Source organism: Oryx dammah, unplaced genomic scaffold (assembly GCF_014754425.2).
Source record: "Oryx dammah isolate SB20612 unplaced genomic scaffold, SCBI_Odam_1.1 HiC_scaffold_9, whole genome shotgun sequence".
Lineage (NCBI taxonomy): Eukaryota > Metazoa > Chordata > Mammalia > Artiodactyla > Bovidae > Oryx > Oryx dammah.
The window spans coordinates 14,478,344-14,504,616 of NW_024070193.1; the positions used below are offsets into that span (position 1 = coordinate 14,478,344).

Below are 26,273 nucleotides of genomic sequence, written 5' to 3' on the forward strand. Positions count from 1 at the left end.
AATTTCATGGCTGCAGTCACCATCTGCAGTGATTTTGGAAAATAAGGAAATAAAATCTGTCATTGTTTCCATTGTTTCCCCATCTATTTGCCCTGAAGTGATGAGACTGGATGTCATGATCTTAGTTTTTTGAATGTTGGGTTCCAAACCAGCTTTTTCACTCTCCTCTTTCACTTTCATCAACAGGCTCTTAGTTCCTCTTTGCTTTCTGCCGTAAGGGTGGTGTCATCTACATATCTGAGGTTATTGATATTTCTCCCAGCAATCTTGATTCCAACTTGGGCTTCATTCAGCCTGGCATTTTGCATGATGTGCTCTGCATAAAAGTTTATGATATAATTCATTTATTTTTTCATATTTTTAATTTATATATGATAAAATTAGACAGGGAAGCCTGGTGTGCTGCAGTCCATGGGGTCACAAAAAGTTGAATACGACTGAGTGACTGAGCTGACAGACTGAAACTGATGATAAAATTTGTTATTTTGGGCATAGAATCTTATCAGTTTTGACTAATACTTACAGTTGTATATGTGTCATCGCAGTCAAGATATATTAATAGCAGTTCCATTACCCTAGAAAATTTTCCTGAGATACCCAACTGTGATCAACACCATCCCCAAAGCACAGTTCCTAGCGAACACTGATGTTTTCTGTCCCCATGATTTGGTCATTTCCAGAATATCATGTAAGTGAAATCATGTAGAGTGTAGCCTTTCAAGTCAGACTTCTTTTACTTGATGGAATACAATTGAGGTGTTGTCGTGTTAGATCTGATGTGTGTGCTCAGTCACAGTTGTGTCCAGGTTCCTCTGTCCATGGGGTTTTCCCAGGAAGAACACTGGAGGAGCTGGTTGCCCTTTGCTCCTCCAGGGTGTTTTCCTGAACCCAGGGATCAATCCCACATTCCTTGTATCTTCTGCATTGGCAGGTGGGTTCTTTACTGCTGAGCCACGTGGGAAGCCTGTTATATCTTACAACAGCAGCTAATTCCTTTTTTATTATTGAATAGTAGGCCAGCATATGTATCACAGTTTGTTTATCCATTCTCCAGTTGACAGACAGTTGGGTTGTTTGGATTTTTAATGATTATGGATAAAACCAGTGTAAACATTCACGTCGTTTATATGAACTTAAGTTGTCATTTCACTTGAATGCATACCTAGGAGTTGAATTTCAGGACTGTATGTTTAAATGTATAAGAAATTGCCAGATTAAATTTTAAAATGGCTGTACGATCTTGCTTTTTTGCCAACAGAGTATGACAGTTTCAGTTGCCCTTCATCCTTGCCAGCTTTTGATATTGTCATTTACATTTATTTATTTTTATTTTAGCCATTCTGAGAACAGCACACTGGCATGTCATTATAGTTTAGCATTTCTCTACCGGATAATGATTTTAGACTTCTTTTCTTATTCCTGTTTGCCCTCCATATATTTTATTCAGTGAAGTGTCTAGTTGTGCCAATTTTTAAAACTGGAGATATAATTGACATATGACATTACATGAGTTTTAGGTGTATAGCATAATGATTTTATTTTCTCTGGAACTTTCTCTTTGACCTCAGGTTATTTAGAAATGTGTTGTTCAATTTCAGAATATTTGGGGGTCTTCCAGAAATCTTTCGATAGTTTATTTTGGGTATAATTTCATTATGGTTTGAACACTCTTTGTATAATTTCAGTTCTTTTAAATTTGGAAAGATTTGCTTTATGACCTACATAACATGATTGAACTTGGTGAGGGTTTCCATTCTTTCAAAATGTATATTTTGCTCTTGTTAATTACAGTGTGCTATACATGTCAGTTAGGTAAAATTGTTTCTATATCCTGAACAACTTTCTGCCCACTTATTCTGCTATCTGTATTGATTACCAAAAGAGGACTGTTTCAGTCTCCAAGCATAATTGTGAATTTGTCTATTTTTCCTTTCAGGATGTATTAGTTTTTGCTTCATGCATAATAATCCTAAATGTGTACATACCTAACAGCATTTAGTATATATGTTATTACACATTTGGATGAATTAACTTTCTAATTTCTCTGTGATATCCTTCTTTATATTAATATACTCTTTGTACCTTTTTTCAATTAGTATTTTCATGATATACCTGTTTTAATATTTTTACTTTGAGCTTATCTATGTGTTCATAGTTACAAGGTTTCTTATAGACAGTGTATAGCCGTATCTCACTTTTTTCTTCAGTATGTCAATTTCTTTTAATTGGTAATGTTTAGGCCTTCAGGTTTTAATTTAACTGTTGATAAGTTTGGCTTAAAAGCTACCATCCTTCTAGTTGTATTGTTTGTTGTTCTTCTTTGTTTCTTTTCTCCTCTTTTTCTCCTACCTTGTTTTATATTTAATGTTTTATGATTCCATTTTTTCCTGCTGCAGGTTTATTACATGGTTTTCAAGTAGATTTTTTAAATGAATATAGTAGGGTTTACAACATATTAATACATCTTTAATTTCTCATGGTTTATCTTCAAATAATATTGTTTCGTGTGTGAGGTACATACCTTATGAAAATGAACTCCCAATTCTTCTCTCTCGTTTTCAGCAACCTGGTATTTGTGTCTATAATTTTGGCCCAGTCTCTCTTTACTCTGCTAAGATTCCAAATTCTGGTTTGTTACACCGCTTGGTACTGTGTCATTGCTTATTGAGGTGCTATTCATTTTTGCCTACACCTTTTCCCCCCTTTTTGTTTTCTAGTTTGGTGGTTGCTGTTAACTTGGCTTGACATTTATTTATCTTTCTTTCTATTGTGCCTAATCAGTTTTTAATTTATTTTATTATTTTTGTATTCAAGTATAGTTGGCTTCCCTCATAGCTCAGTCAGTCAAGAGTCTGCCTGCAATGCAGGGGACCCAGGTTTGATTCCTATGTCAGGAAGATCCCCTGGAGAAGGAAATGGCAGCCCACTCCGGTATTCTTACCTGGAGAATCCCATGGACAGAAAAGTTTGACAGGCTACAGTCCATGGGGTCACAAGAGTCAGACATGACTTAGTGACTAAACCACCACCATGGTAGTGAAGGGGAGGTGGTGACCTATAATTAATTTACAATGTTAGTTTCAAGTATGCAACATAGTGATTCAGTAGTTGTTACAAAATGTCAACTATATTCCCTGTGCTGCACAATATAACCTTGTTATTTATTTATTTTATATATAGTAATTTGTACTTTTTTAGTCTCCTACCCCTATCTTGCCCCTCCCTCCTCATGTCTCTCCACAGGTAACCACTAGTTTGTTCTTTATATCTGAGTCTGTTTTTGTTTGGTTATATCTGAGTCTGTTTTTGTTTGGTTATATTTATTCAATTCATTTGTTTTATTTTTAGATACCGTATGTAAGTGATGACCTATAGTATTTGCCTTTGTCTGACTTTTCTCACTATGTGTAATACTCTCCAGGTCCATCAAACATCCATGTTGTTGCAAATGGCAACATTTCATTATTTTTATGAAATTTTATTATTTTTATTATTATTATTTTTATATATGTGTATATATCAACCACATCTTCTTTATCAGCTAAAATTCACTGTATTTTAGATTTCAGGTATTGTATTCTTTCTGCTTTAGGATTTATATTTGGTGATTTTATGCAGTTTTCATATTTTATTGGAATTCCTTCATTCCTTTGCCCAATATATCTTTGGTTTTAGTTTCATTAAAATAAAAATATTTTTGCATCTACACATTTACAAATTCTAACATTTGAGTCATATCTTGGTCTTTTTATTAACTGATTTTTCTCCTGAATGTTTTGTCATGTTTTATTATTTCTTCATATGGCTACCTACTCCAGTATTCTTGCCTGAAAAATTCCATAGACAGAGGAGCCTGGTAGGCTACAGTTGCAAAGAGTCAGACTGAGCAATTAAAACACACACACACACTCACAGAACTCATGTTCTCTAAATCTCTAAATCTCATGTGTTTTTTCTATAACTTGGGAATAATATGACCTGCCTCCTAGAGCTGTTGTGAAATAAACCAGTTTTAGGTAAAATTAAAAAAAAAAAAGCTCACACAATGACTGCTATGGTAAGGGCTCAATAAATGGTAAATGGTGATGACTGTGACAGTAGAGATGATGGTGATGGTGGTTAAAGTGTAATCATTAAAATAAAGACTTAGAGTCAAATAGGTTTGGTTGTATAGAGTTTTGATACTTGGATATTTGATGGGTTTTAGGATTTGTAGAAATTGTTTAACTTATCAAAGCATATATATTTTCATCTTTAAGATGATAATTCTTTGAGTTGCTGTGAAGATTAAAGGGGAACTGCTCAGAAGAGTGCTTGGCATTAGATAAATACTCCATAAATGTTAGCCCTTATTCTCATCATTTATAAGAAAAGACACTAATAGTTCCAGTGAAAATATTTAACAAATTCCTTACTCTTCTTAAGGGATTAGAAGAGAATGGTTCATGTCATAATTAAGAGGATTTACTGAAGACGCTAGTACCAAATAAATAAATATATAAAACAAAAGACCGAAAAGCTAAAATAATAGCCAAGTTTTTAAAATATCTTTTGTTGTCAGCTCTTTTGAGATTTTCTTCTTCTGAGATGAGAAAAGAAAATTGAGTCCTTTTTGCTTTTCTTTCTGTGGGGCTCTTTCCCCTATATTTCAAACACAAAATAGCTTTCCTTGCCACCTGCCTTGGGCTGATAATGCCAAAGAATCACTTCCTGCCCAAGTGATTTTCAGGCTCTGAGTTGGCACCATAAATCTCAGCAAATCCTTGATGGGGCTGAGGATGAGTGAAAGTCATTATTATGGGTCTTTTGGACTCATTCTGTCTACAGTATAATAAATACCACCGTGGGACACTGCCTTGCAGACAAAGCATCGTTTGAGTTCTTTGTGTGCACTTCCCATCAGCGAGTCATAAATGGAATACCATAATATGTCCATTGTATATACATTTTTTAATAAATAAGTCTCACAAAGACAATATGCTTGTGCCATTTAATCTCAGCTCTTACCTATGAAAATACAGCACATTCCGCCTCTAGTGAAATGGTGCAGGAAAGGCCTGAGCCAGTCTGGCTCCTGGCAGGCCATCTGAGGAACACCTGGCAGAAGCCATCACGTGTGTTAAGGCTCGGTTCCCTACCGCCTAAGTTTTCCAATTATAATTTGATCAAGGAACATAATGACCATCATAAGGAATTTAAGAGTGTACTATCTACTGTCCTTTCATTTACAAATAACAGAAGATTCATCTCAAGCAAGCTTCAACAGAAAAGTAAGGGGTAGGCTTACTGCAGCTTCCCACAGGTTAGGACCAAGACCCAGGTTGTCTCCTTGCCTTTTTTCCATGCATGAGCATAAGAAGGCTGCCCATTTCTCCAAAGGCTGAAAGCTTCCTTGTTCTTATGTGTTGAGGGTAGAAATAAAAGAGTTTAGGGTTTCAGTCTGATTGGAGTCCCTTAGGTCCAGTACCCACCTCTGAACCAGTTACTTTTTTCAGGGGAAGAAGTTGTCCCAGTCAGTTCATGCCCAGGTAACACGTCTGGGCAGGGTTAACTCCTCAGAAGCACCTGGGCTGCCTGGAGGAAGGGTGGATTCCTGCACAAAGAGTAGGGTATTGGTACCAAAGAAGGGAGATTGAATATCAAAGAAAACTGCTCTAGTGGGTAGGGTGGGGACCTCTTTTTTCCTGAAATCAGCTAGAAGTAAAGGGGTTTTGGATCTTGAACAATTGTTCAAATAAACAGTTCTGGTCTGCTAAACCTTGTACTTTATTCTGCACAACTCACTTGTCTCAGAGCTTGTACTACTTTGGATTATATTTTTGTCTTTCATTCTTTTTCCATCATTAGTCAGTAAGCTTCAGTACTGAGCTGACGCATAGAAAACAAAAATTAAGATCTATGCCTCACTCTCAGAAGTCTAGGAGACCAAATTATCTAAATTAAAAAAAGTAAAGGTACCTTTGTCTGGTTATGAACAGAGATAGAGGAATGAGGAAGGGAGGGAGAAAGAGAGGGAGGAAGAAAGAAAGGAAGAGGAAAAGGGAGGAGAGGGAGGAAGGAAAGGAGAGAAGACCCTGGCTGGCTTGCTCACCTACTGTATGGTTAAGTAAATCAGCCCCTCCTGCCACCAGCCTTGTGTGTGTTTATGTGTGTTTGTGTGTGTGTGTCACTCAGATCATGTCTGAAGCTTTGAGACCCCATGGACTGTAGCCCGCAAGGCTCCTCTGTCCATGGGATTTCCCAGGCAACCATACTGGAATGGGTTGCCATTTCCTACTCCAGGAGAACCTTAGAATAGAATAAGCTATATCATGGGGGGCCTATAGGGGAGCAGCAGCTTGTTGGCCAATTAACTCCTGAAATTTGAAGCATCTGTCATCATGACTTTTGATTTGAGCTTATAATAGGGATTCATTTTTTGTTTTCTTCTTTGTTTTGTTCATGGCTTTTTTTTTTTTAACGTTTCATTGTTTTTCCTTTCTCTTGTGTTGGCCAAAATGTTCATTTGGATTTTTCCATAAGATGTTAAGTTTTGGCCAGTACCTTTTATTCCGAAATGGTTTCAAAAGGCATAAAATGTTAAGGGCAGTACAAAGAACTCCAGTATACCCTTTATGTGAAAACTCCATTGAAGTTTCAGTAATGGTCTCGAGAATGCCTTTCATAGTAGAGGGTCCAGTTCAGGACCACGTATTGCGTTGAGTTGTCACACCTCTCCAGACTCCTTCCATCGAGAGTAGATGCCTCGCTTTTCCTTAACATCTGCAGGCTGGGCATTTTATAGAATGTCTCTGGGTTTGGGTTTGTCTGATGTTATCCATGATTAGGTACAAGTTATGCATTTTTTAACCAGAATGCCTCCTGTCCAACACCCAGGGAGGCCTCTTGTTGAACCTCATCTTTACTTACTCTATAGGATAACAATTCCATGTGTTTGCCAGTATTACCAAAAGAGAATTTTCCATAACTTACAGTGTTCATATGGTTCTAAATGTAGCCTAGAGTGTTGATGTCTATGTTCCAGCCTTTTTGGGTGTGGTGGTACAAGAAGGGGGTAAAGGCAATTCCACTCCACATAGATATAGAAGTGTGTGTGTATGGGTGATCCAGGTACCTGCAACAGGTCATGGGAAAACGAAGGAGGACCTACTTCCTCATGTGAAGGAGCATTTCATGGGAAAAATAACAGTCAGTCATTTAGAAATGACTTTGGATTCTGCAGGGGTTTGGAAAGAAGTGACTGCAACACTCAGCCTTTTGATTCCTGAGCAAGCAGCATCAGCGTTATCTGAGAGCAGATGAGAAAGGCAGAATCATGGGTGTCATGCTAGTCCTGGTGAACAGAATCTGCATTTCAACCAGATCCTCAAGTCATTTGTAGCATGGTGAGTTTGAGGAATGCTTATCTAGGCCAGTATGAATCAGTCAAGTAGCTTAAAAAATGCAGAAGCTTTGGTACTAGAGGGATTCTAATGTAATTTGGTTTAGGTGCAGTCTAGGCATGTATTTAAAGTGAAGTGAAAAGCTCTCCCAGGAAATTCCAGCAAGACACCCAGACTAGCAGAGCTTTGCTTCAATCTCAGTACTGAAGGAAAGGAAGCATAGTGCATTCAAGGACCAATGGTGAGTCAGCAAGCCTGGTTGTTGGGAAGGAGCATGCTAGCTTACGTGTCAGGGCAGTTGAACACATGGGGATGGAGAGAGAGTACACTGGATCAAGCAGGGCTTTGTTTCACTCCACTGTAGACCACTGACTCAGTGCGAGGGGGCCATGGGTAGGTGGGAAGAGGGGGAAGGACTCCACCACCTCAAGAATAGAGAAGAGGCTATGTCAGGGAAACTGGAAGGTATGCTGTAGCAGGGTGGCAGGGCCGGCTGCATCATTTATGGGGCACAGTACAAAGTGAAAATATGGGCTGCTTGTTCAAAAAAAATGGTGTTATTAAAGTCCTGAAAGGTAAAAGCATTTCATTTTTTCTGTGGTCTTTCTTGACCTGTCATGACACTTTTAATCACCTATTTAATATCCTGCTCCTTCAGGCACAGGGACATTCACTATGTAGGTGCAGGTCGTCACAGACATCCTGGATTCTGTCTCTGTTGCTCAGTGGGATGTGCAGCTAGTGCTGGGGGTCCTTTCCACTAGCACAGGACTGAGGTGCCATGTCCTGCTTAGAGAAGTGGACTCCGTCTTCCCCTCCATGGCTCCACCACTTCATCTCATAGTGGATGGTCAATCCCCTGGGGGTTTGCATTTTAGCATCAAGACACACTTGGTACCTGGAGAAGGGGCTAAGTGAGAGGTTTACTCCTGTTAGGTCCCTGGTTGAAAATGCAGTGGTACTATGTATGTATGCTATGGCACAGCCCCCTCCCCTCCACACCCCCAGGCCTTGATGCTCCCCATTCCTGCACCCAGCACTTCGCCAGGGCTGGAGGGTGATAAGGTTGGTTGTCCAGGGCAAGAGCCAGGCAACTGGGAACCTCTCACCTTTCATACCCCTCATGCATGCCCCATTCTCCCTTGGACTTCGCTTATAAAACACAAATTCAAAGATAAGATTAAAAAATTCAAGATAGCCCTGCCCGCAGAGCAGTAAACCCGAAGTGGCCAGGCCGTCTAAATGTAACTGCTCTGCCACTGTCTCCCTGTGTGACTGTACTGACCACTTGCCTATAAAGCTGGCCCTGAGGATGGGAGGTATTGAGGAAATGGTCAAATCAGGGCATGGTGATGTTAAAGAGGAAAGCCCTGTGAATAACTTCGAGATCTCTAATTTGTGTGACTCATTAGATGGTGGCACCAGTAGGAGATAAGGGGAACCAGGGGGAATAATTATTGAAAATGGGGATAAGGGCATGTTTTAGGTAACTATGAATACTTCCTTTGTTCCAACACTTAATCATCGCTCATTTCTCTGGTTTAATTGCAGAGGTTGATGTTTTCCGAACAATGGCAAACAATAAAGGGGGGAAATGAACTCCGTGACTTCTTCTGATTCTAGACAGCTCTGAGTGTTCTATTCTGCAGTACGATGCTAAATTTGGTTCACAATCAAGTGCCTATTTCTGTTCTCTTGAGGACTGTTTTCAGGGGTGGAATTTTTGTCAAATGTCTTGTAGGCACCTATTAGACAGATCCCACAGTGCTGGCTCTTTTCCAACTTTGCATAGGATGTCTTACATGAGTACATTTCCTGGAAGGATGTGAAAAGGTAAAGTGGGGCCTCCTTGTAGCCCCAGACTGAGGACACAGTGATGTGAGCACCACAGTTTCTAAAGGGAAAAACCATTTAGCTGGCTCTAATTCAGAATTGGAACCCCTCCCCTTACCCCCACCCTCAAGTTTATTTGAAGATTAACAACTGGTCCATCTTTGGTCTACCACAAGAAGAGAGTGAGGGGCCTAGCAAGGAGATTGGGGTTCATAGAAAGAGGTGTTTTCCTCCAGGGAACACTTTTTCCCGCTAGGGTCCATGTGGATGGTGGGAAATTCTCTAAGAGTCTTCTGTGTTTTGGAAGTATCTGAAAGAGGGCAAGGCCAGCACTGGCCAAATGTCTGCTGAGTGGCAGGTGTCATGATGTGTCCTATGTAAGCAGGAGAAAGAGATCTGGAGAGAGAGGCCTAGGCTTGGGGAAAGAGCAAGTGGCCTACGGCTGGGCCAGCAAAGATACTTGTCTCCCAGGGGACAGGTGGACAGTATGGAAGATTGTCGGCATTTTGCTTAAACTCAACAAAGGGTTGCTCTCCAGGTGAGGCACGCACTAAGGGCAAGAGGCTGGGGCGCATGCTGAAGGCAAGAACTGCATGAGTGGTCATGTTGGAGCTGTGTTGAGGAGCTCTAGGTTCTCAGGAGAATCCACGATAACCTCACAAAAAAGCCAGCGTTGGGGTGCTGAGCCACACGGAGGACACCAAAGGCCAAACTGTTACAAAAGCTGTGGTGAGAGATTGCACCAAGGCCTGGTGAGTAGGAAAAGCGGGCTTCTCTGCTGCTCCATTTCCCCATCCCAAATGACTGAAGGAGCTAGAAAATAGAACCTTGAAGGAATGACAAGTGTAGAGCTTCAAACTAGATAGGAGATTAAAGCAGTAAACTGGGTTGGACTAATTTTATTAACCTCAAGTGGTCAGAAAGTTAGAGAATCTATACACAGCATCATTTATAGTTGAGAAAATAAGAATTCAATACAGTGGGGTTGAAAATAGAGACAAAAAATTGTTTCAGAAATTCCCTGGTGGTTCAGTGCCTAGAACTCTGCATTTTCACCGTCGAGGGCCAGCTTCGATCCATGATCAGGGAGCTAGGATCTCACAAGATGCACCATGTGGCCAAAAGAAAAAAAAAAAATTGTTTTGTGTTGCTATCTCTATTAAGCTGAGACAACTCAATAAGCTTGTTTATTTGCATTCCTGGGTTAATCCTCATGCTCTGTGCTATATTTTAGTATCCTACCGAAGTGTGTTTGCTGCATGTCATTTAAGATCTTTGCATCAGTATTTATAAAAAGAGATTATTCTATAGCTTTTCTCTCTTTTCTTTTTTTTTGTATAATCTTGGTCAGATTTTATATCAAGGTCCTTGATGAAAGGAATTCAAAGTATTTTCTTCTTTCTCTGTGCTCTGAAGCAGCTTAACTATTTTAGAACTACATGTGCCTTGACATGCTAATGTGATTCACCTGTGAAATTTCCCTGACACTTTCGAGTGTGAGCAGGGGAGGCCCTGCTGTTCATTCTTTCACCTGGTTTGAACTGAACCGTGAGTAAGTGCTGGTATTCCCCTTTTACTTCTCCCATGCCACAGGAAACCATGGCTATGATTTGGAAGACGGCCTCAATATTTAATTTCTAGTTTAAATTTAAGCCATTTGTCATGCAAGCCTTGCTCTCCACAATTTATGGGCCTGGGTCAGTGTAGGACATTTAGGGGCACATTGGGAGAAACAAGCATCTCCCCACCTCCAAAGAGAGTAGGGTCCTTTGGAGATCCACATACCCGATCCGCTCCAAGAATACTACAACCTAGAACATGGTCATTGACAGATTTGAATCACTTCCCCGTGACTTACTCATTGTCCTTTATCTTTAGATAAAATATGGAAAATTTGTAAATGATAAAAATTGATAAAAGGTTAAAAAAATTTAAAAGGTTTTAAGATTCTGTCCTGCCCAATTATTTTTTAAGCCATTATTTTTTCCCCAGTTAATCAAAAGCAAACCAACCAAGTTTCCCAAGCATGCATCCTGGGGTCCTTTGGGAACCTAACCATAGGTTCCCTCTACCACTACTACCATACACGCTTGTCCAGGCAGCATTCGGGGGAAGCAGTACAACCGCTTTCCTCATCGGGGTAGCAAAGCCCCCTTGGCAGATAGTTAGTCCCTGTTGTCAAGGAAGGCTGTCTTAAAATTGCATCATCATTTTTCCTGTAGTTCTTTCTCTGTCTGCTGTGGATGGAAGAGGGAGGACTGGGTTATTTCAGTTCCGGCAATGGACACATCAAAACTGCTTCCCTTTTCCCTACTCTGTTTCCCTTGAGGACCTAATTTATTTCACGCATTTTGACCTATCTCTGCTGAAACGACCGCTGTGGTTCTCTGTTGAGGCCTTTCCCTTCCGCCTTTTCTGGCCCGCAAGCCAACCCCCCAGGCCACAGTCCTCTGCACACTGATGTCAGTCTGGCTGCTGGGCCCAGCTGGATGGAGGTGTGTTTTATGAAGTTCAACCCTGCACCCCGGGCCATAAATACACATTGTGCACATAAATGTACAGCTAACACTGGCCAGACCCCTCCAAAGAACCCTGTTAATAAGCAGACAGTAAGTCTTGAAAATATGGAAAAGCAGTTAATCTTTCCGCTGGCAAATCCTTCACAGGGGGTTGTTTTCCTCCACTGCAATAATAGCCGCCTACAAAGATTTTCATCTCCTAGGACTCGAGGTATAAGTGGGGGGTTTCTGTGGAGCTTCATGAGCACACTTGGGAAGTCTTCACCTTACAGGGTAATGTGTTAAAAGGAATAATGTCCTATACTGGTCGTCATTAAGCATCCATATTGAGTCTGGGTCTGCCCTCAAGGGGCTTGAGCACTAATAATTCCAGTACAAGACAGAAAGCTGGTTGCCTATGATTGCAGTCCCACAACAGGCCTGGGCTCCAGAGGTGTGCTGCTCTGCCTGTGTTTCTCTAGGAAGTCACTTAGTCTGTTGTTTCCCCTTCTTTGAAATGGGCACAATCACGTCTTTTTTCATATAGCTTCTGTAGTTTATTTACGCTCTCTGAGTCCCAGTTTTCCCTTTTGTGAAATAAGAAAATCAATATTCTTTGCTCTCAGCACAATATTCCATTTTAAAAATGTTTGAAGAATACCTGTATACATTCTTCTTATAGAGAACTCCACTATTATAGATTATGTTCGTGATAACCCTGTATGTGAGACAGCAAAAGAGACACAGATGTATAGAACAGACTTTTGGACTCTGTGGGAGTGGGAGAGGATGGGATGATTTGGGAGAATGGCATTGAAACATGTATACTATCATGTAAGAAACGAATCCTCAGTCTAGGTTCGATACAGGATACAAGATGCTTGGGGCTGGTGCACTGGGATGACCCAGAGAGATGATATGGGGAGGGTGGTGGGATGGGGATTCAGAATTGGGAACTCATGTACACCCGTGGTGGATTCATGTCAATGTATGGCAAAACCAGTACAGTGTTGTAAAGTAAAATAAAAAATAAAATATAGATTACGTTTGTTTCCATGGACAATTATTCCCAGTCTTCTCCTCTTTTCCACCATTGCCATCCTGTTCTCTCACCCCCATCTCCTCCTCCCTTGCTCTCTCTCCCACTGATGTTATGATAGGAGGATCAAACTTGAGGATAGGGATGGGGGTTCAGTAGACAGAACGTGCATGGAGCCAATACATGCTTGCTTTCTGGAGAGACGAAAGGTCAAGGTTGTAAACTGCCTCTAATCTGTTGAGCAGCCATGACTTCTATCTTTGTGTCTCAGGTACAGAAAGGGAGTTGCCAGTGGGTTGACTTGAAGGAGAAGATAGATGGTGGCTGTCAGTTTGGAGATGACATGATTTGTGCCTTAAAAAATATTTAATTTCGCTTGGTCCTTACATTTCTTTTATCACTAGAAAGACATGTCATATGTTCTGATCTTTTTTTGTGTTCTACCCACATGTGCTCCACTTGCTTTGTACATTTATTCCTTCTGTGTTATCTCATGTTATTCCTAACACAAATGATAAGTCTTATCCATCCCATTTATTTTTCCTATTCTCTGTAGCAGAATCAAATACTGTTAGATGAGTATTTTGAAATATTCCTAAAAATATTTATGTATAGTTTTGCAACATTATTTTCCCATTACTATGTTTTGGATATCTTTCATAACACTAAATAGACATCTTTTACCCTTTCATATGTTGCCAAGTAAGCCATGGAAGAGATACACTGTTGCTTATTTAATCATTCCTCTACTGATGGACTTTCAGATGGATTTTGTTTTTTCCTCCTCTCCATGAGCAAGGTTACCAAGAGCATCTTTATATATCATCTTGGGTTCCTGAACAATAATTTCTCTTACTGATAAGTAAAACTATTGGAAAAGTAGGATCTAAATCATTTTCACTGAAACAGTAACAAATTATTCATATATTGCCTATAAAAGTTTACTTTCCCACCAACAGTGTAAAATAATAGTCATTTCTTCAGACTCTCAGTCATTTGATATTACCATAAAGTTTTGCCATTCTGATGGTAAAAAATGAGTTTGATTATTTCAATTTCATTTTAATTTACACATACTTAATTTTAGTGAGATTAGACCCCTTTTACATATCAGTTGTCCATCTGTGTTTCCTCTTCTTTTCAGGGCAAACAATTTCCTTCTTCTCTCTTTTTTCTTATAAACTCAATTTTATACAGTTGTCCAGACTCTATTTATATGAAATCTTAGGATCATCACCAAATTCCATCCAAATTCCTGTTGGGATTTTATTGAGATTACTTTGAATTAAAAGATTACTTGAAGGAGAATGACACCTTTAATATATAACTGTTCTCTTTCACCACCACTGTGGAATTAGGGTTTTTTTATGTTTAATAAAGTTTGATCATTTTCTTCATAGAGAAACATCTTTTACTAGATTTATTCTTGGGCATTTCACAGTCATTATTGATACTCTCAATGGATCTTTATTTCATAAATATTTTTTCATTGGTTATTGCCAGTGTCAAGGAAAGACTGTGGTTTTATATGCTGATTATGTAACTGGTTGGCCTGCTTGGTTCTTTTCTGTATTCTAATAGTTGGTCAGTGGGTTCATATGGATTTTCTACAAACACAGCGATATCTGTTCTTTGGGTGATTTGGTAGTTTTCATTTGTAGGTAGATTCTCAATGAGTATTTCAGACTTTTTTCATGCAATTGGTTTGCTTGTGTTTTTACAGCCTGGCCAAGTGTTGATAATTTATACATTATCCTCCAACGTGTGTTTGCTCTAAGTTTTCAAATTATTTGTAATGATATACATAATACTCACTTAAGAGGTTTACAATGCCTCTGTCTCTTTTGGGTTTTAATGTAACTTTGTAACTTCTTTGTCTTGATCAGGAGTGTCAGAAGTGGACTTATGTCCCTGTTCTTTTAAGTCTGAGTTTGATTCCTCTAGTTATCTTCACATTTTTACTTGGTATTTCTTCTTCTTTTATCTTTATAAATTCATTCTGTCATTGGCTCAGTGAATATTTATTGAGTATCTGCTCTGTCCCAGGCATAACTCTAGGTGCTGGGGATAAAAGATCACCATGGGCAGACACAGGCAACTTTTTTCCCATGGAAACCACACTTTGCTGTCAGGGGGCAGACAGTGGGCAGGTAAGGAGAAAGTGGAGGCAAAGAGATTTGAGAAGAAAGGCAGTGTGGTTGTTCACTTAGTACCCTTGACAAGAACCGATTCAAGAGTGTGGTAAGGACAACAACCTTATTGGAGTAGATGTATGAAAGGAAAGAAGTGAGGAAGTAGAGAAACTGAAAGACATGGAAAGATAAAAAAGGGAGAGAGAGAGCGACTGTCAGTATCTCTTCTTAGGAGTTGTACCAACAGCCTTATTGGAGTAGATTTGTGAAAGGAAAGAAGTGAGGAAGTAGAGAAACTGAAAGAGAGGGAAAGAGAAAAGAGGGAGAGAAAGCGAGCGACTGTCAGTACCTCTTCTTAGGAGTTGTACCATAAATGAGGACAGAGAAACAGGGTAGTAGCAAAGGTAAGCTAAGGGAGTTTTGTGCAAACTGAAGAGAGTGGCTAGAAAGACAGGAGGAATCACCTCTCTCCTCTTCCATCGGTCACATCCTTGCAGGAGCCTGGGGGCTGGACTTTGGAGAGGGGCATCAGTCCTCAGTCCCCATGTACCACAAGGGAGACTCGGGGTAGGATATAGGCACAGGTTTCTATTCTTACTTTTCCATCTTCTTGTTTCAAAAACACAGTTCATTTATTTGCAGACTTTTTTCCCAATAAAACATATTTAAGGTCACACTGCACAGATTGGGCTGTTATCAAATTCGCAAGGATTAACTGGATGTATTTTTAACTATTAATTTCCATTGTTTATATTTTTTGCTATTAATTTCTAATTTTATCCAACTGTAAAAGAATATGTAATTGATGCTTTCTGCTCTTTGGAATGTGTTACAGTTCCCTGCATTTGAAAATAGCATATTCTGGATTACTTAGGTCTATAAAGTTTTTGCTGTCAATTTTATTAATAAATAAGTCATGTGTCCATCAAAAAGTTTTGGTATTTCTATCAGCTTGTACATCAGGATCATAAAAATTCATGTCATATCTCATTATACTGTATATACCCTAAAGAATAGAATACATTTATTGAGAGAAAGATGAATAAAGATAACTTACAGAGAAATTGGCCATTTTTTTTAAGATTATAGTCTAGTTCAACTGAGTAAACCGAATCTGGTAAAAATATCATGAAAAATTTATGTGACAGGATTCTGGACTTGAGGCTAAATATTCAGTTAATCTATTTGCTCTAGAAGAATATGGGATTTGTTCTCCAACTTGTTCCTCCAAAGAGCTGGTATTTCTGGTTCAAGGAGTATTATTATGATGACATTACTTTGTCATTTCAGTGTAGTGGGTCAGATGAGAAAGAGGTATCATTAAAATTACTTATGTTGGACTAAGTGTACAGATGGGCCCAGAAGATTTTTTAAAAAGTTAGGAAGGAAAGCCCAAGATGGCAGGGTCGAAGTATGTGCACTCATCTTCTCCTGTGAGAACACCAAAATCATGAGTAGCTATATGGCCTTTGTGCCAGCATAACCTGGTCTCTGAGACGATTGGAGCTCCTTAACCAACTAGTATTGATTTCATCCTAAACAATATGCCTCTATTATGGGCAGACATTGTGCAAAGTGATTCAGGGAAAGATCTAGGAAGTTCATGTTCTTTCATGATTACTATGACATGGCTTCAGTCTATCCTTGAGGTTAGGAGGAGAGAAACATACACTCAGAAGAACATCAAATGCAACTTGCAATGGTGTTTAAGCCCTAGGAGAAGAAAATGAGTCTTGGAAAAGCCTAACCTCTTAGAGCTTAGAAACTGAGGTCATTTAGCCAACTCTGACTCTCCTGTTTCATGCACATAAAAGTCTAGTCTTTCCGAGATGAGTTGTGTGAGCTACGTATGGACATAGCTCTTGTCTTCTTCGTGAAGCTTCGGATTTGAAATGAAGAGCCTCATGGAAAGAGGCAACTTGAGTAGTAAGCCAGTCTCTGAAACTTGTTTTCCAAAATATTATAGCAGTTCTCCCACTGTGGAGGAAGTTTTCCTCATGGCTATTAACCTGGGGGATGGTAAATGACCACTCACTATCTCTCTGCCTCTTGTTCCAACAGATCCTTTGTCATTCAGCAGATCCCGAGCAGCAATTTGTTCATGGTGGTGGTAGACAGCAGCTGCCTCTGTGAGTCTGTGGCCCCCATCACCATGGCACCCATTGAAATCAGGTATATCCTTTTGTGTGTCAGTCCAGCCGCTACTGATGAAGCTGGTAAGGGGGATCAACAGTAAGGAAACGCGGGGGGAAAATCTCAGAGAGGGAGAGATGATATTCTTTCCACTGTTAGAGAACAGGTGTTAAGGGAGCTAAGTGCCAAGTTTTGACATCTGAAATGCAGAATAAGGAAAAAGGAGCATCTTGGAAATATGCCTTAACTACAGTCAACATAATGAATCACTTAAGTGTGAACGTTTAAAGGCCCAGAAGATCAGAAGGCGTCCGGAATCTTGTCATGGCTTCCATCCTGAGGTAATCTGATACCCCCTCCTACTATTTTACCATCAGGTTCTCCATGAGGATCTCACAGCTGTCAGAGAACTATAGCTCAAAAGTTTACTCTTGAGAAAGTCATCCCTTTCAGGCAAACCAAGAAATAATATATAGGAATACTAATGGTACTCTACATTCAGCCTCTCAATGCTTTCTTATTTAGTCTGTACTTAATAGTCTTTTCTTATTATATTCACATATACTTTTTAAAAGCCTCTTTACTATCTTCCCTTTTACAAATGTGCTATAGTTTTACCACTTTCCACTATTCCACATAAAGTGGCTCTGACCATCTTGTTTTACTTATTTCAAATTGTAGTTAAAGTTATTTTCCCTTGCTTACTTTTAGACAGCCTTTTACTTATAAAAAACTCATGTAAAGCAAAAGTCACAATACTAATGTCAGATCAAGAGTCACAATATCTAAATGTGGGATAATAAGCCTTTAAACCCCCTATAAGACATGAGGTCACAACTATAAAGGTACTACATTTACACCAAAAGTGATGATCAGAGAAAAAATTAAGCTTCTAGTAAGAAAAGTAAACTTACAGATGTAGGTGAATTATGTCCTTCAAAGTTGTAAGCAAAAAATTCAAATATAGCAAAAAAATTACAATTTTAAAATATTCCACTTCCATCTTGAAAAATAGAAAACTAGCCTAGCCCAATTTTTATAGGGATACTGAGAAGATATTTATTTTTTGTAAAATGCCACCATAGCCCACTGAGTGTTAATGTCACCTGTAAATACCAAATAATTTTAATGTTATTTAAACTATCCAAATACTAGGAAATATTTTAAAGTCAGAGTAGTGCTAAGAAGAATTTGGAATTTATTGAGAATGTTTGCCTGTATGTTCAAGGGAGAGTTCGATAACATATGCTGTAAAGGCTTTTGATAAAGTCCAATGATGACCTCTAATAAAAGGTCTATGTAAAATAGAAATATGAATAATTGTCCCAAAACAATAAAGCCACTTCATTTGAAACCAGAACTGCATGCTGCTGCTGCTGCTAAGTTGCTTTGGTCGTGTCTGACTCTGTGCGACCCCATAAACGGCAGCCCGCCAGGCTCCTCCATCCCCAGGATTCTCCAGGCAAGGGTACTGGAGTGGGTGGCTTTTTCCTTCTCCAGTGCATGCATGCATGCTAAGTCCCTTCAGTCGTGTCTGACTCTGTGCGACCCCACAGACGGCAGCCCTCCAGGCTCCTCTGTCCACAGGATTCCCCAGGCAAGAATATTGGAGTGGGTTGCTATTTCCTTCTTCCCAGAACTGCATACTTAGCACTAAATTCACAAGAGTAAAAATCTTTTAAAGTTAATAAGACAGATTGCTTTGGAAACTAGATATATGATAAACACTAAAAAACAAAAGAGCAACAACGATGACAAAAAAAACCCACTGTTTTTTTCTTTAAGGTTCTAGACCCAGTAGGATGAAGTCAGTGGAAAAGAATAGATACTCTTATATATGACAGAAGTTCAGTTCAAAGGGGAGAAGATAGAATGGACTTGAATGGTAAATGATTGTCTCATAAATTCTAGGGATTGGACCCATACTTCTGGATTGGAAGAATTAGCATTATTAAAATGGACATAGTACACAAATCAGTCTACAGATTCCCTATCAAAACATCCACAACATTTCACAGAACTAGAACAAATAATCTTAGTTTATATGTTACCAAAAAAGACCCAGAATCACCAAAGCTGATCTGAGAAAAAAGAACAAAGAAGGAGGCATCACCATCCCAGGTTTAAGACAGTGCTATGAAGCTACAGTAATCAAAACAGCATGGCGTTGCCACAAAAACAGACATATGGATAATGGAGGCAAGAATATACAATGGGAAAAAGATAACCTCTTCAACAAGTGGTGTTGGGAAAGCTGGACAGTCACATGTAAATCAGTGAAGTTAGAACACATCCTCACACCAGACACAAAAATAAATTCAAAATGCCTTAAAGGTTTAAATATAAGACATAGCACCATAAAACTCCTAGAAGAAAACATAGGCAAGATGTTCTCTGGTATAAATTGTACCAGTGTTTTCTTAGGTCATTCTCCTAAGGCAATAGAAATAAAGTAAAAATAAACAAATGAGGCCTAATCAAACTTATAAGCTTTTATACAGCAAAGGAAACTATAAACAAAACAAAAGGAAAACCTAAGGGGTGAAAGAAAATATTTGCAAATGATGCAACTGAAAGGGTTTAATTTCCAAAATATACAACAGCTCATACAACTCAAAAACAAAACAAAGCCAGACAGCCCAGTTGAAAAATGAGCAGATGACCTAGACATTTCTCCAAAGAAGACTTACAGATGACCAACAGGCACATGAAAAGATATTCATCATCACTAATTATTAGAGAAATGCAAATCACAACTACAATGAAACACCACCTTATACCAGTCAGAATGACCATCATTAAAAGGTGTACAAATAACAAATTCTGAAGGGAATGTGGAGAAAAGGGAACCCTCCTACACTATTGATAAAAATGTAAAATTACTGCAGCCGCTATGGGAAACAATATGGATGTTCCTCATGAAGGTAAAAGTAGGGTTGCCATATGATCCAGCAATCTTACTACTGGGCATGTATCCAGACAAAAATATCATTTGAAAAAATATATGCACCCCATCTTCACAACAGCACTGTTTACAGTAGGCAAGACATAGAAACCATCTAAATGTCCACCAACAGATGAATCTATAAAGATGTGTAGTGTGTGTGTATATATGATGGAATATTACTCAGCCATACAAAAGAATGAAATAATGCCCTTTGAAGCAACATGGAGGAACCTAGAGATTATTATACTAGCTGCACTAAATCAGAAAGAGAAAGACAAATACCATATGATATCCCTTATATGTGGAATCTAAATATGTCACAAATGAGCATATCTATAAAACAGAAACAAACTCACAGATATAGAGGTGGGGGGAAAGGATTGGAAATTTGGGATTAACAAGTGAAAGCTATTATAAATGGGATGGGTAAACAACAAGGTCCTACTGTATAGCACAAGGAACTTTACTCAGTATTCTGTGATAAACCATAATGGAAAATAAAATGGGAATATATATATAGTATAATTTGCTATACAACAGAAATTAATACAACAATGTAGATCAATTATACACCAATGAAATTTCTAAAAGAAATTAAAAAAGAAATTCTAGGTATTGAAGAGACCTTCCTATCCAAGACAAAAAAAAAATGGAAGAAAAACATTTATTTAACTCTATAAAAATTATAACCTTTGATGAAAAAATATAACTGAGAGTCAGTATCCAATTTATAGAACCTGAATACATTTATAAATCAAAGGATAAAGAGCTCTTTAAATTGATAAAGCAAAAACTGCATTTAAAAATAGACCAAGCTCTGAGACTTCCCTAGAGGTTCAGTGGTTGGGACTTTGCCTCCAATGCAGGGGGTGTGAGTTCAATCCCTGGTTGGGGAACTGGGGTCCCACATGCCTCACAGCCAAGAAACCAAAATTTAATAAACAGAAGCAGTGTTGTACCAAGTTCAATAAAGATTTTAAAAATGAACTATAATAAAAAGATCTTTAAAAAAAAAGAAACAACCAAGGACATGAAAGATACAAGTCATTGGATGATCAGAAAATACAAGTACCAATGAAATATCTGGCAATAACCATTGAAGGCAAAAATATCCTTTAGCTCTGCACTCTTATTCCTGGACATCTTTACCTTAGGGCAGAGCAGGAACAAATATCATTTTTGGCAAAAGACTTGCATTCAACACTCTTTGTAACAGTAGAGAACACATAAGAAGATGAATGACCATCAATAAGAAAATAAAAATAAACTGAATAAAAGAAACTTAGAATAGTAGACATGGAGAAATTTCTATCAATTAGTAGATGAAAATCATAGTACAGAAAGGAGTAAATAATATGATTTAATTTTTGTAAAACAGAACCTCCCTTCCCTGAAATCAAAAAGAAGTCACACATGTTAATAAAACCTTCCATAGCCAAGTTTCTGAAATGATCTGAGATGTGATTGTTTACTTAGAAGGTCAATGTTTGCTTTTATAAAATAATCACAACAGACATCTCTACCAACAGTCCTTTACCTCTTGAATGTTCTGCATTTTAGTATGCAAAAAGTTATTTTGAGTATTTTATGCATTGACAAGTGAAGTCAGAGATTGTCTTTACTAATGTGATGAAATGTACACAAGTCTATTTCCTGGACATTATCTAGATTCCAAATGATTTTGTTCATATGCTGGAGAACAGGGAGAGATCTGGTGACGCCACATACCTTGGGAAGTTTAAGGCATCTTGGAATCCGTCTCCGCTCTAACCAACCCTGCCTTTCCCTGTAGGAGAATGCGAGGGAGTGTGGGGGTGCGCCGAATCTCCAGGCCAAGATGATCCTGATCCTGTTCCCTCTGCTTTTGATGCTCTTCTCAAGGTGACATTGATGGAGATGTTCTCTTGGCATGCTAAATTATGGATAAACTGTGAACCAAACTATGGTGCGACATAGGAGACATGAAATATAGTCCAACCATCAGCATCTCATGATTTTAAACTGTGCGTGATACAAACTCTTAAAAATATGTTGACAGAAAAGTTATCTTTTTACTTTGCCAGTCATGCAAATGTGAGTTTGCTACATTATTATCATCCTTCATCAGAAACGGGACTGCAAGTGGGCAGCATCCCTTCTGCTTGAACCCATTGAAACCAATTTAGAACTGTGTACTTTTTAAATAAAGTATGTTAAAATCATAATCTCCTGGTTTGGGTTTTGTTATCATTTTATTGCTGAGAATACAGACTGAAAAGTGCATGAAAAAGTCACCCATTCCAGATGGCAAGAAAGAATGGTTGTTGGCAGAGACTTTACTCTAAAGCAGATTCTAGACAAGCATATAACAATTGTTTAGATGCTCTACTCTGTTTTAAAAATATTTACAGAAGTAAATCAAAATATCATCTACACCAGAAGAATTTATTACACAGAACCCTGAACTTCAATAGAAATCATAATTTGGATAAGAACACAGCTTCCATAATATTTAAGTGTTGAAGTATTTGGGAATAGAAATAAAGAAGTCATAAACCCTAGGAATTTGTTCTGAGAAGACTTGAAGGAGGAAAGAATGGTGACTACAAATGACTCAACTTTATTGCTTGAGAATTTGGCTTCTAGCTTTCCCCATAAACAAGAGATGAAATTCAGTCTTATATGTTACAGAATGTGAAACTACTCAGACCTGTAAGCATTAAAACACTGGATTGTGAACCAAAGAAAATAGATTCCATTGGATTGTGATTCCAAAATAACCATTCCAAGTGGAATAATTTCTGTGCCTAGGTAGAAATGAGAATGCCTTTCTTTAGAGGACAAATATCTAAAAGTCATGTGAAGAAATCAAACTCTTAAAAAAAAGGCTGCATTAGCCTATTGATATTTTAGAAAAACTGATGTTATCATACTACTTTATACTATAATGATTCCAGTATTTATAAGAATAATAGTACTGCATTGTTCTGCTTCTTTCAATTACTATTTCTCCAACCCACAAAGTCTTCCTGCTCCTGAAGCATCCTAAGTGGACACCTGCCTCAGGGCCTTTGCACTTGCTATTCCCTCATCACGGGATGCTCTTTCTCCCAGATATCTGCATGCTTTCCTCCCTTACCTTCTTCAGGTCCTTCTTTTGTGGCAGTCCATGCTGACCTCCTTGTTTATAGTTGTAAATTCCATATCCCTTCACCCCTTCTCTCTTCCCTGCTTGATATTTTGCCATAGCAGTTATCACCATTGGATTTGTTTATTGTTTGTCTCTCCCCAGCTGAATATAAACACCAAGAAGGCAAGGATTTTATTTGTTGTTTTTGTTTTGTCACTGCCGTATTCTCGTCTCCAAGCAGAGAAGAGTAGAGTATCCAGCTCAGAGCAGACCCTCAGTAAACATTTAAGCAAGTAAGCAAGTGATAGTAGTAGCAAGAGTTGCAGTACCAACATAGAGGGTGGTTGTGTATACCTGTCTCCGTGCTATAGCGCCATGTGGGAGGATCAGCGTTACTGGACAGAGCATGGAGTAATAGAATATCCTCTATTATCCTGCCATTGCCAGTTTTTGAAAACTTCTAATGACAGTATTAATGATTGATGCCAATTGTCTCCAAAGGGATCCCATCACAGAAAGTTTTATTAAAATGTTTGGTTTGCTACTTATAATAAAGATAAACTTTAAAGTGATACAGTTAAATCTAACCGTATGGCACAGTTACTAAAATTATAAGCTTTGACATTCAACATAATAGGTTAATGGATTCAGAAGTCACCTGGAGCTAGCAGTATTCTTCCTGAACTGTTAGAAAGCTTTCATATATGTGAACATTCACAAAAATATAGTAGAACATTTGCAATAATATTGAAGTTAGACTAATAAATCACAGTACGGACAAGAATATTTGTGTGATGCCTTTATCTGTCCTAAAATAACAACAGGGCAACTCCATATGCTATACATTCAGTAGATTAAGATGATGTAGGACACTAAAATAAGATAGTAATGGCAGTGGTAAAAAGTACTATTCAATGTATGAAGCAGTTATAAAATAAGGAACTGTAGCATTATTATTCAAATTATGAGCAGTATAGCACTGCAGAGGATAATATTTCTCTTGTTACAAGAGTCTGTATAGTTTAATAAAATATTAAAATAATAGGCAGAAGAGCACAGTTTTATTACACTCAATATTAGAGGTCATAATAATTTAGCAGACCCTTGAGGGCCATTTGCAGTGTGTGTGATTTGGGAGCTTTGTGACGATGCCTCTAATTGGCACGCATATGCTGGGGAGCCTGTCAGGGGCATTTCTACTCATGTGACTTTGTTTTATATATCTAGCTCTTAGCAGCTGCAATTCCTACTAGGGACTTTGCAGGCATCAACAAATCCCGGGCAGCTTTGCCCACTAGAGAACGTTTGGAAATATCTGGAAACATTTTTTGGTTGTCACAGTTTGAGGCAAGAGGAAGTTTAAAACAAATTAATAGATGCCACAGACATTCTGCATCCCCACATGGCATCTAAATTGTGTACCTTTGCTCCGCTAATGCTAGGAATCCCTTACATAGTGTAAGCTACTAAAGTACAGATTCAATTCAGTAGCAATCCTTGTATATCATATCTTAAAATGCTCAGATGAAGAGGTCCTTCTTGTCCTTCAGGCCTCAGCAGTCTTCCACTGAACATCAGGGAATCCTTGCTCTCCGCCTCCCGTTTCCTTCCGAGCAAGGTGCTCACAGGGCGCTGGCATTTTCCCCTTCCCTCTCAAGTCTCCCCTCCCACACCTTGTAGGAGGGAGCTCAACTGTCTGAATTCCCCACGCTTTTAATTACTTCTCAAGTTCAGTGACACCCAGCAAGTGTTTGTGGAATGAATAAACCATCTCCACGATTCTGTTTATGAGACCTTCTATTTACAAGTTACTGTGTAGAGAATTTCCATCACCATTTCCTACCCCTGTTATTATTCCCATTTCACTGATGAGGAAACTGGACTTGACAAGCAAGTTACCCAGATTGCTAGAGCCGCTAGGAGGCAGGGCCTTCTGCCTTCACCGTTACCATACTGTGTACCACACGCATCAGTATGGCGGCAGACCCCGGTCCCCTCAGACAGGCACGAAGTCAGGATGGCAGTACTTTCTAGTTTAGGATACTATAATTCAGCAGCATTTGGACACACTAAAGGCAATTTATGATAGTAGATTATAGTGATATTCTTTGTTAGCTGTGGTTAGAAACAGCAGAGTAATATGGCGCTATGGCTACATCTGTAGTATATTGAAAATACAGTACTTCCTACTCATACACACATTTTAGGTGATGCAGGATGCTTTAAACCAGGAGTCAGGAAATTTTTTCTGTAAAGGACCAAAGTGAATATTTTAGACTTTGTGGGCCATGTCGTCTGTGCCTGTTGCAACTATTGAACTCTGCCATCATAGCACAAAAGCCCCTTGTGTCCCATTAAAACTTTCTTTAAAGGACACTGAAATCTGAATTTCTTATATTGTTACATGTCGCAAAATGTTATTATTCTTTAGAAGTTTCAAGCATCTAAAAATGTAAAGATCACTCTTAGCCTGAAAGCTATATAAAACAGGCAGTGGGCCAGATTTGACACATGGGCCGTAGTTGGTCAACCCCTTGATTTAGAAGATTGCTGCTGCCAATTTTTAAGGTTCTCATAATGTGATAAATCAGGAATCTCTTCACAACTTACAGGCACGCATGCTAGAAGGTGTCAGCACTATCAATATGGGAGCTTTTGTAGTACAAATATGACCACATGATTTTGACTTTCACATCACACAAACTAGCACTGTTTAACACATTGAAGTACCTGAGTATAATCTAATGCCTTTATATGTATATAACTAAAAACATAAAAGAACATAACTCATGATAGTGTGCAAGCATCAGCACTTCTCAGATTGTAAGGGGAGAGTATTGGCTGACATAATGTAGTTCAGCACAGTATACAATCAGTTCTGTCCCCATAATTATATGCTGTGAGAAGGGGCACAGTGTATATAACAGATGTGAGGTTCAGAGATGACTTGGCTAAGTCACACAGGTGGTGATGGAGAAGGAAGGCCCTGTGTACTTGGCCACCTTGTTGACATTCCCCTTGTCACTTTCTTTTCCTGCCACATGCTTATTCTTGAGACCCAGGAAAGAACAGTTCCACCAGCCATATTGCATTATGCTGTTGGTAATGCTGGCTCCAGCATTACTCCTGCATCATCCCATATACTGTCCTTACAGGAAATTTGATAGTATAATTATTTCACAATATGGTGCAGCGATGAC

The 26,273-nt window shown here is 38.7% G+C and overlaps 1 protein-coding gene across 2 annotated transcripts in view; it reads left to right on the plus strand.

The window, feature by feature from the left end:
* CACNA2D3 (calcium voltage-gated channel auxiliary subunit alpha2delta 3) overlaps positions 1 to 22,168 on the plus strand; it is an 874,546-nt gene extending 852,378 nt beyond the window's left edge. For both annotated transcript variants that reach the window (XM_040246536.1, XM_040246537.1), the window contains 3 exons: positions 16,946 to 17,058; positions 17,276 to 17,358; positions 21,757 to 22,168. In XM_040246536.1, the coding sequence (XP_040102470.1) occupies positions 16,946 to 17,058; positions 17,276 to 17,358; positions 21,757 to 21,849 (289 nt within the window). In that variant the 3' untranslated portion in view covers positions 21,850 to 22,168. The remainder of the gene's footprint in view (positions 1 to 16,945; positions 17,059 to 17,275; positions 17,359 to 21,756) is intronic.
* Positions 22,169 to 26,273: the final 4,105 nt, after the last annotated feature.